The sequence below is a fragment of the Colobus angolensis genome, unplaced genomic scaffold (genome assembly GCF_000951035.1).
Source record: "Colobus angolensis palliatus isolate OR3802 unplaced genomic scaffold, Cang.pa_1.0 Scaffold211, whole genome shotgun sequence".
Lineage (NCBI taxonomy): Eukaryota > Metazoa > Chordata > Mammalia > Primates > Cercopithecidae > Colobus > Colobus angolensis.
Window position 1 is genome coordinate 3,748,468 of NW_012115278.1, and position 11,023 is coordinate 3,759,490.

At 53.0% G+C, this 11,023-nt stretch overlaps 1 protein-coding gene across 3 annotated transcripts in view; it reads right to left on the minus strand.

The window, feature by feature from the left end:
• Positions 1-11,023, minus strand: part of OCA2 (oculocutaneous albinism II) — a 355,302-nt gene that overhangs the window by 269,896 nt on the left and 74,383 nt on the right. For all 3 annotated transcript variants that reach the window (XM_011942880.1, XM_011942878.1, XM_011942879.1), the window contains exons 6-9: positions 9,462-9,534; positions 5,407-5,567; positions 3,141-3,223; positions 1,799-1,952 (exon numbers count right to left, since the gene is read on the minus strand). In XM_011942880.1, coding sequence (XP_011798270.1) covers positions 1,799-1,952; positions 3,141-3,223; positions 5,407-5,567; positions 9,462-9,534 — 471 coding nt within the window. The remainder of the gene's footprint in view (positions 1-1,798; positions 1,953-3,140; positions 3,224-5,406; positions 5,568-9,461; positions 9,535-11,023) is intronic.

Below are 11,023 nucleotides of genomic sequence, written 5' to 3' on the forward strand. Positions count from 1 at the left end.
GGCCCTGGTGGGTATTAAGAGAAAAGGTGGCAGGGAGCTGGGCACCTTTCTCCACCACCTCAACTCCCTGGGCATTCTCCGCACCCCTGATAGCAGGACATCCAGACACAGGGTCCTCCTCCTGGATGCAGCCCAGACCCCTGCCCACCTGTGAAGCATGGGCGCCCCAAAATGGAACCTGCAGGTTCAGATCTCAATTGTAGGCTGTAGGAAATAGGATAGAGCAGCTAATGAATCCCATGAAGAACCCAGCAGCTGAATCAGGGTATAGAACATTCTACAGAACAACAGAATAGGATTTGTCAACTAGATGGTGGGTGCGGTAAAGACTTCGCCTGGTCTGAGAACGCCACCATTAGAAGGGCCCTTGGCTGGATTCTGGGTACTCAGCTTCGGGACTATTCCCTCGTTACTGAGGAGAAGGCTGTCTTGTGGGCCTGGGGCGGTGTGTTCTGCTGTATTCTGTTCCCAGTGTGTTCCGGGCATGTCCTGCATGCCCAGACTGTATAAAATGTGATTGATACATGGTGTGCACCTGCTTGCCTTCTGGGAGTCGGGATCTTAGTAAGCTGAGGGTGACCATCTAATCGGCCCCCACAAAAACTCAGGCTCCAACAGGCTGCCCGGGACAGAAACACTGCACGGGGCTGTCTCTGGCTGCTGGAGGGAGGGGCGTGCTCTGTGTGGCCCTCCCAGGAGAGGAGATCTTTCAGAAGCCCAGTCCTGGGTTCCTCCAGGCTCAGCAGGTTTCCACTGCCAGGCCTGGCAATAAACCCCAGCCCAGAGGACAGCTGCCCCTGAGCCTGCGAGTTCCTGTGTCAAATCACAGGGTGGTCATGGGGACCGTGAAACAGTAATATTGATTTAAAAGAAAATGGATAGAAAACAGAGGGAACAAAACTGTTCTAGAACAGGAGAGACGTAAGAGATAACAATCCCGTGAGTGGCCCTTGTTAAGACAGGTAAGGGCTCAACTTACTGGGGTCATCATTCCTCAGCAGGTGGACTCAACAACCACAGGCAAAATTCTGGAACTTTCCTGGCCACTCCTTCAGCCTGCCATCTCCTCAACATCCCCAGGTATTTCTCAGACCTATCCCAAGTTCACTAGGACGCACCTCTAATGGTCACGTCATGCACTGACCTTCCGGGCTCCTGTCCGTGTTGTGAGGAAGTTTGATTTCATAGTTAAATCAACAACGGACCTGCCCAGCCCAGGAAGGGTCTGCACGTTGCTTCGTGCTGTTGAAGGCACAGCCACACTTAGAACTTTCCAGAAACATCACATTGACTGGACTTAAGATCACATGTGGAAATGCCCATGAGCCAAGTTGGCAGACAGAACAGATAATCAGATAATCCCTCTGGGCACACAGCCACAGGCCATCCACGTCCCCTCACACACACAATCCCACGGTGCCGGTGGGCACAAATGAGTGTACTCATCACACAGGTGCAGACTCTGAGTCTCAGAGGAGATCGCGACCCTTGTTCCCTCACGGTCACACTTGGAGTGAGCAGCGGAGAGAGGGTAGAAAATCGAATGCACATTCTGTTTTCTCAGGTACACTTCTGCTCCTAAAACCCATCCTTCTCATGTCAGTTGCCAAGATTCAGCAAATATTCCTGTATGGTTCCCTTTCTACCTAGAGCGAGGGACACGCTCATCTTCAGGAATGATGACACTAGTCCAGTTTGATTTAGGAGTCAGGACCGAGCCCATCCAGAGTGTCTCGGAGGTCTCAAGCCTCCCTGACGGTGGGCCCAGACAGATCGGAGGGGCAGGTGTGAAAGTTACCTCGAATATGATCAACGCGTAGACGCCCGCGAGGATGGCCGTGGCGATGGTCACTTGGGCTTCTACACTCGCGCGGAGGTACTGATAAGCCATCAAAAGAGGGACAGCCTGGGTCTGCTGGAGGGAGGCCCGGATGCTGATGGACACCGTCTCTCTGCAGAACGAAACGATGACCTCACTGTTCACAAGGTCAACAGTTAGGCCACCTCCCTCTACATCAGCCAGGCATTAACCAGAATCCAAATGGATCTCAGAACGATTCAGCCCAACGCCCGATCTCACAGCTGGAAGAGCAGTGAGCACAGGCCAGCGGTGTGAGACACAGGACGCAGCCTCCCTGCGGCCAAGCCGGGCCCGTCCAAGCAGGCCCCTCAGCCTCCGCCTCCCTGTGACACCACCTGACAGTGAAGAGTGAGTAGGGGCCTGCACAGAAGACGCCAGCCATTGAACTGGCTCTTCCTCCTCCCCAACATACCCAACCACTTCACCTGCTAACTAAGAGCAAAGCCAGTTATTTGAACTCCAGTCCCTGAGAGTGAGGAGACACACTACAGACGAGAAGCCTGCAAGTGACCACAGGTCTGTGGCGGACACCAAAGCGTTTTTTCAAGTTCAGTCAATATGTTTTATGGGCTGAATTGTGTCCCCTTCCTCCAAAAACAATTCCTATGTTGAAGTCCTAACCCCAAGTACCTCCAAATGGGACTGTAGGTAGAGAGGTAGGGTCTTTACAAAGGTGAGGAAGGTTAAATGAGGTTATGGGGATGAGTCCTAATCCAGGATGGGTGTCCATACAAGGAGAGATCAGAAGACAGGCACAGAGGGATGGCTGCCTGTAAGCCAGGCGAGAGGCCTTGGGAGAAACGGACCCTGTCGACACCTTGACCTCAGACTTCCAGCCTCTAGAATTACAAGGTCAATGTCTGACAGTTAAGCCGCCCAGTGTGTAGTACGACGATACGGCAGCCTTAGCTGTCTAATACACCAACCAAGAGTACCGATTGAATATGAAGCATCTTTAGTTAAGGAATAAGAATCCTAAATTTCCTAGAACTCTCCATTGTACAGCTTCACAATATTAATGAAATTAGAACATCAACCAAAAACTGCCATTTGTTTCAAAATGACTTCTGCAGTCAACCCTCTTACATCCTGACACCCATGGCTACAATGCCCTCTCACAGCCTTTGAGTTCACTGTCTACACAGCATGAGCACCGTGTCCAAGCCACATGCTGACCTGGTGCTGCATGGGCCGAAACTCAGTGTCCTGTAGGTCAGACTCCTTTAAACACGTATGTCCCGGAGAGCCTGCCCCAACATCTCACTCACTGAGAACTCACCTGCCCAGTACCTCAAAGGTCCTGCTCATCACCGAGCGCTCGCTTCTCCTCGGATTTAAATACACCGTCCAGTTGTGAGTGACCTGTACAAGCCAAAGCATAAAGTTATGGTGAGGCTTTTCACCTGAGACACCATCTGGGATCTGGCACTGCTCACTCGAGGTATTTGTTTCAAATAAGAAAAGGAGAAAGAAAGAAACGGGGGCCTCTTTATTGGAGCTCTCACATCTCTGATGTCAGAAGCTACTGCTCCTATGCTAGCTCTGATGTTAGGAGCTGGGAATTTCCACAATTTGGAGAGCTTTCTTTAAGAAAAAGGATTCGAAAGAAAAAATGCAGAATTCGTGTTCAAAAGTGCAAAAGGCATGGAAGTAGTGATTTAATACAAGAAAAACAAATCACGCCCAGACGTGGTGGCTCACACCTGTAATCCCACTTTGGGAGGCCAAGGTGGGAGATCACTTGAGGCCAAGAGTTCAAGATCAGCCTGGGCAACAGAACAAGACTCCTGTCTGCACAAAAAAAATTTTAAAAATTAGCCAGGCCTGGTGGCATGTGCCTGTGGTCCCAGCCACTTAGGGGCGGAGGCAGGAGAATCGCGTGAGCCCAGAAGTTCAAAGTTACAGTGAGCTGTGATCACACCACTGCACTCCAGCCTGGGCAACAGAGTAAGATCCCCGACTCTAAAAATTTTTTCATAAAAATGTTTTTAATTTAAAAAATGAATCACTACAAGTTCCTAGAGACTTGGAGGACTCTTCTGAGCTCTCTGCGTCCTGAGAACTGCTTCTGCAACTGCTTCCAACCTGGAGGCAACAAACCCACGCCCTGCAAACCTTCCACACCCCCGTGCACAGGAGCCCCTGCAAGGAAGGGCCCCGGGTGAAGCTTCATTCCCTGCCTTGCATGTTCTTGCCCCTGGGGTACAGGACAGTGATCAGCTAGGGAGGCAGCCCGGGGAGGGAGGGGGATCCTCAACGGGAAGATGCGAATCTCACCCACAAATCACAAAGGACACTGAAAACAGGATCTCTGAAACTGATCAAAGCAAAGCAGCACAGGCATGAGAAAACAGAAGTTCTTTTAAGTACCTCAGTGTTTGCAAAGAGCGTGTCTGGGGGAAAAAATCGTTTAGTAAAGATCTTTCGTGTTTCCCATGTTTCTGGGGCTGGATTTGCCTGTGGGCATTTTGGGTGTGTCAGCACGTTAGGAAGGGCCACCCCGAGAGAGCAGGGAGGTGCCATACAGATCATTTAACCTGGGTTATTAATATACAAGTGCTGAGGAGGCAGCAGGACCGCAGGCTGGGTGAGGTCCTGCCCTTCTCCATGCAAGGCCCAGGTCAGAGGGCAAAGGTCATCGCTCATCACCAAGGAGCCCCTTGCCAAGGGGCTCTGCTCTTCACACGGGGAACCAAGTTGACATCCTAAGACCCTGGCCGGGGCAGCCAGTTCAGAACATCGGTGTTGCGTCAGCCATGGTCCCGGACACTGCGTGCTAGTTCATGATGAGACCTGAGCTCTGTGGACCACGCTCTGCAAGGCAGGAAAGGTGAGGGTGCATTCACTCCTCACACGCTCCACTGCAGGTGGTGCAGCCTGCGCATGGGCGGGGTTTCCTTCTGCTGGTTATAACGGAGCATCCATGAACCGGGGCTACGACTTCCACGCAGAAGTCACCGTGACAATGCAGAGTGGAGTCTCCGAGGCCAGGGCTCGGGGGCCAGGCTTGCATGGAAGGAGCCCTGCCTCTGGAGTTTAGGCTCCGGGCTGCCACGACAGACACTGCTCCCCCGCTGCCTTTGCAGGATGTGAATGAAGGCTCGGCAAGGCTCAGAGACAAGGCTGTGCACAGGCCTACACAGATGCAGCAGCTCAGAACTTAGGCAGGTGTCCACAAACACACTCACCGTGCTGTGGAACTGTCTTCTGAACCATGACGTAAGGCCCAGACTTAACTGCACTTTTACAACACCAAAAAAAAAGTTTTTTCATTTCAAATGTATGTTTCCTGAATGGCCCGGCAAAACAGTTTTGAATAAAGAACTTGCAAGCCTGATTTTACTGAAATGGCAAGAATTTTATAAATAGAGAAATGGTAAACAGAGAATTTCAAAGACAAAGCAAAAGACAAGAAGAGCCAATGAATTGACTAAGAATGGTGTCCTCGCCTGTGGCTCCCCATCAAATCCACTCAAGAGGAAACACAATTTATTATGAGATGAAATGAGATTTCACAATCCTTCCAAATAAATTATCAGCATAACCTGCTGTGGCCGCCGCCACCTGGAGCCTGAAGTGTCGGCCTGGGTCAGCTCCACCAGGAGGCGCTCTTCCCTCCCAGAACGACTCGGCGCGCTGGCCACTAAGGACCCGGCCAGGTCCACCTGCAGCAACGTGGAGTCCCCGTGGCTGCTGAGGTTCACGGCTGGGGGAGTGTCAAGGAGAACCATAAAGCAAGCAGGAGGAACCCCATGTTCCCACCGCCCACCAGACGCACACCCTCCTCCGACAGTGTGTGAAGAAACGCGTTTCCCCAGGTGCCCCGTGCCCTCAGCCACCAACACAATCTTCCTGCCTTTCTCATTCCCCCATCTCAGCCCTCATTCGAGACCTAACTCCCCTGAAGCAGGTCGTGGCCCTCATACGAGAGGCGCCCCCCACACCGGGGCATCCTTAGCTCCAAAGATGGACAGAGGACAAGAGGGACCTGAATGGACAGGTCTTGCCAGGGCCCCTCCTGGCCCATGTCCTGCACTTGCTCATGTGCTCTTGTCCTATCACACCTTTCACGGCTCTCCACTCTTCATCAAACCTAGCAGCAGAACACCAAGCTCAGCTGTTTCTTGTCAGGCAACACTTATATGAAACACATGAGTATGCCTTTTTCTTGTTAACCTGTCCTTGGTGTCTAATCTGCAGGGCCCTGCTTGGAGAAGCTAAGAGGGCGGGGAAACCGTGTTTTCTCCTCCCCTCTGAATCACAGTCTCCTCCACATCCTCTGAGAGCCCAGGCTGCCACGCTGGGTGGGATACAAAATGCATCACCTGGGAAAAAGGAAAGACAGGGAGGGGGAAAGAGGGAAGGAGGAAGAGAAGGGGGAGAATGGGGAGAAGGGAAGGAGAGAGAAAGAGAGAGGAGAAAGAAGAGGAGGCAGCAAAGAAGAGCAGGAAGGGAGGGAGGAAAATAAGGGAGAGTGGAAGGAAGGGAGCAAGGGAGGGCGCCCATAACTGACCTGCTTGTAGAAGTTTGCTGGCTTCTGTTCATTTGCCCATTGCCCTGGGAGCCTCTGACAGGCCTCCCACAGACAACCATTCAGGGACAAAGAACTTCAGGTGCTGCAATTACAGGCTTCTAAAATAGACCCTGCAACTACAGAACCCACACAGCCCGACTGTGCTGCGGGAGACACTGAGGTTCTGAAAGAAAGGTGGCTTTGCTATTCACCAGCTAAAGAAGAGTGGTGCTTTCTCCAGCAGCTCTCCCCTCACAGCAGCCACCCCCGGTGTCCCTCACCCAGGCTTCTCCAGAGGGCAGGCCAGAGGGCCGGGAGGAGGCCTCAGAGCTCCCTGCTCAGACGAGAGCCCTGAAGATGTTGCTCTGGGCCTTTCCAACCAGTCCGAGGCCCCTCCTACCTCACGTCTACACTGCGCGCCCTTTCTCTGAGAATCACCTTGTCGGGGGCGGGGTCCAGCTGGCTTCCCCTCCTCCCCAAGCAGACCTCAGGCCTGCAGCCTTCACAAAGCTCAGGGTCTTTCGAGAGGGTCCGTGAGTTTCCAGAAACCGTTGTTAATCCCTGGGAATGCTGCCCTTTTCCAAGAAGCCTGCTGGAGGCTCAAATCACCCCCATCGTGGCTGGTGACCCATCGTCCCCCCTGCGGCCTTCATCTCTCCCAGGGGCTCTCCCTCTTCATCCAAATTCGAAGGCCACGCAGGGAGCAGGCGAGAACTCCCGGCCCCCACCCATCCCCACCGCCTGCCAAGAAAGGCAAGCCGGCCTGCCCCCTGCAGGGATGCGCTCAGGCTGTGGGGTCCTGCGTGGGCCTGGGGCACTCAGGCTGCTCGAGAAGGAACTCGGCAAAATGCCTTAGAATAAGGGGGGCACACTGGGTCCCGGGTGGGATGAACAGAGGGCTGAGGCTATCGTCCCATCTTGGTGCCCTAAGCTGGCCTCCGGGATCTCCACTGACTGATCAGGTTCGGTGCCAGTGTTCCCCGAAATCTCCCCCTCCCGCCTGCGTCCCACTGAGGACGGTTTCTGGACAGGATCCCGCCTCCCCCTTCAGGTTCTTGGGTCAGCCTGGCGGCTGGTTGCTCTATCTCCCCTGCCCCCTGCGGGAAGTCGTGCCCAGAGGGCAGCGTGTCCTGGGAACTTCATGGGGGGGGCCAGGAACACAGGGTACGTCTTGCCTTTCTTCATTCTAGGGAAGCAATGCAGAGGTCGAGGCCCAAGAAAGAGAAACAAAGTCTGTCAGCATCACACAGCTCGTTGGTTCTCTCACACGGAGACACTTTAAGACTCAGGCACAGTTTTAAAGTGATGAAGAAAATACAAACACGTGCACACGCGCTCAGCTGACATCAGCACCGCCCTGACCCCAATGGAAGTGGGAGCTTCTAAAACTGTAGGTGCCTCTGTCCACTGAGCAGAGGGAAGCACAAACCATGACCAGCGTGCCCCCCACTCACCAGAAAGCATCAAGCGCTAGGCCTTTCTGGAAGGCTGCTGGGCAGGTCGCTGGCTAAGGAGAGGGTGTCCTGGGAAGATGTAGTGAGACTGCCAGAAGGACTACAAAAACCAAGGCTACGCAACAGATGACAGCAACTGCAAGGAAAGCAAGCCAGTTGCCTAAAATTTCAGTTCACTGAGGCTATCAAGTAAGTAGACTAAAGAAAAAAACATCTTGCCATTTAGCCAACTAAATTAATTCCTTTTTAAATAATCATCATCAAAAATATTTGGCCTGATCAGAGCACCCCATCGGAGGGTCCCACCTCTCCAGGACCCTCCCCAGACGCCCGCCACCCTAGCAGCACCGGGGGCTTCAGGACCTTCATGCACAGACACCTTAATGACCACGTTCATTCCAAAAGAGGCTCTGGACCCCCGCCGGAGAGCTGGGAAACAGCACTCCCACCCTCTCACCCAGAACAGGCTGGGCGGACATCAGTTAACTGCCCACTCCCGATCCCAGAATGAGGCTGCAGCAGAAACAACTCGCCTGAAAGCTAGAGGAAAACAGGTGACTGTAGGGAGCCGCAGCTCCCCCGGGACAGGTGCCAGCCCCACACTTCAGAATCAGGCAGGATTCAACCAGACAATGTACACATTGCTCAAGGTCAAGCGTGGGCTCACGAGCGTGGGAGCCCGAGAGCCACAGACGGAGGTGTTCGCATCTTCTCGCAGGCTTTTCCTCCAGGAACCCCAGCGGATGCTCCCCAGGAAGACAGGAAGCCTGGGGAAGATCCCGGGAAAGCATCCCCCAGTGATGCCAAGCTTCACCCTCTCCCGCTGCCTCTATCTCCCCTAAGGAGCAAAGGCCCTCATTTGCTTGGGAAGTGCATCAGATCTGGCAGCCAGAGGGTGCAGTGGGAATTCCTGCAGCTAAGAGAAGGTAGGAGGGCAAAAAAGTAGCTCTTACCCAGTGGGAGGGGTGGGCATAGAGCAAGGTCTAGCAGACAGCTGGCAGGGCGCCCGGCAATTCTGAGTGTCCAGTGCACCGCAGGTTGCCACAGCAACCGCTAACCTCAACACAGCTGAATTCTTGCTAGATTTACATGAACCCTCCAACTAATGCCTGCAGAAGTCAAGGCATGCTCATCTCCAAGCTTAAACACCACTGGCCTCTGTGTCTACTATCCTACAGGATGTGTATGACTTCTGACTAAAAATTCTGAGGCATGCAAGACGGCCAGAGCAACCACAGCAGGAGGTGCTGCGGCAGTCACCAGAGCCAGATGACACAGCCAGGATGGCATGAACTGGAAGATGGGTCACGCTGAACGCGAGAGAGATGCGGGGAAAAAGGAGTATCCAGGAGCTCAGGAAAGCCAGGTCCTGGCTGGAATGTGCCCTGCTCTCCCCCTTCCTCACTCGGAGAGCTCCACCACCAACCCCGCCACGGTCTCCCTGGAGCTCCCCGCCCCTCTGTCCTGAGACTCCATCTCTCATCAAACATCTAGAGAAACAAAATGCAGGTGGGTGGGAATGGTAAAGGCCTGTGCCGTGGCGGTCAGCAGCAGTCACAACCATCCGTGAGTGTCTCCTTGCGTTTCAGATCTCAGCCAGGCGGCTGGCCATCTCAGAGTGGATTTTGGATACAGTAGTTCTCCAGCGGTGACAAGGCCAACAGCTGCCAGAGCTTTCCTTGATCCGGATATAGGCTGAACAAAATCTGTAAGAATCAGAAACGTTGAATGACGGAGGTGTGGTATGACAGCAGGATGGTAGAAATCATTCTGATAACAGTTGAAAACGATGTGATGATGGGGCTACTGTGTGTATCCAGAACGCAGCAGCTAACTCTGAATAGCTTTGTCTTAAATATTAAAATATTCTGATTCATTACAGTGTTCAGCTACAATGGGCCCTGATTATTGATAACTGCCCATTTTAAGGATGAAATGCCTGGCCATAAAATTAAATCATCAAAGAGGGACAAATGTGGTTTTCTCACATTGGAGAATAAAGGAATATGACCCCTCTAATGGTTAGAGCACGTGTCTGTGGTAGTAGGTGTTTGTGAAATTTGCAAAGCACCTTATACACCATCAAAAAGTAAATTAAACTGATGATAACATGAGATTATAGAAGTTCAAATCATTCCTCAAATTCTATTTTGGATATATCCACAAATCACCTAAACTCCATCTCACAGAAGAAGGCTAAGACTGGACACAGAGCTCAGGTCAGCTCTTAGGGACCAGGGGAGACCTGGCCCACCCCGCCCGGTTCCTTTGAAATCCTAGAGCACCTGCCAGGCCCTGCTGAGCAGTGGGGCTTCAGAACCACACATTCATGTGAGTAGGAAGTGGCGAGGCAACTTGGTAGCCAAAAATATCAAATCGTGAAGCTTTCAGAGCTCAGTGTAATTGGTTTTCCTTTTCTAGCACAGGTTTCCTTTCTCCGGGTCACAGAGCTCCTCCCTCACAGGTTGGTTATTAAGAAGTTGACTGTACTCAGCTCAATGCAATCAGCACTCACTTCATACACCACCCTGCTGTCCTCATGTCGCAGCTGAGAGCTGACCCAGGGCCACAGACATTCCTGCCCGCACACAGAGCCACAACACACATGACACGTGTGCAGGTCATGAAACAGCCAGGAACAGCCACACACGTCATGCACAGGGGGCCCCGTCACCAGGGCAGGCTGCACGGGAGAGCACACCCCTCCAAGCTGGCGCCCATCATGCAACACAGCTCAGACCCACCCCTGCCCACCACCACAGTCACACCCCCATCACAGCAGCACCCACCACCCACTGTGGTCTCCCAACAACTGCCCATGCACACCATCTTAGAGCAACACTCAAAAGTGGCACTCACCCAAAACAACTCCGCAAAGCACAAGCACAACCTATCATGGTCACAGACCACAACCTACACAGCTCACACAGGTGCACACACAGAGACATGCAGCAGGCACAGGGGACCACACACAACCACATGCAGACATGACACACAGCCACAGACAGGAGACCACACACCCACCTGCACTCACACAGACACACAACGAGAGACAGGAGACCACACACCCACCTGCACACACACAGACACACAACCAGAGACGGGACCACACACCCACCTGCACTCACACAAACACACAACCAGAGACAGGACACCACACACCCACACACACACACACACACAACCAGAGACAGG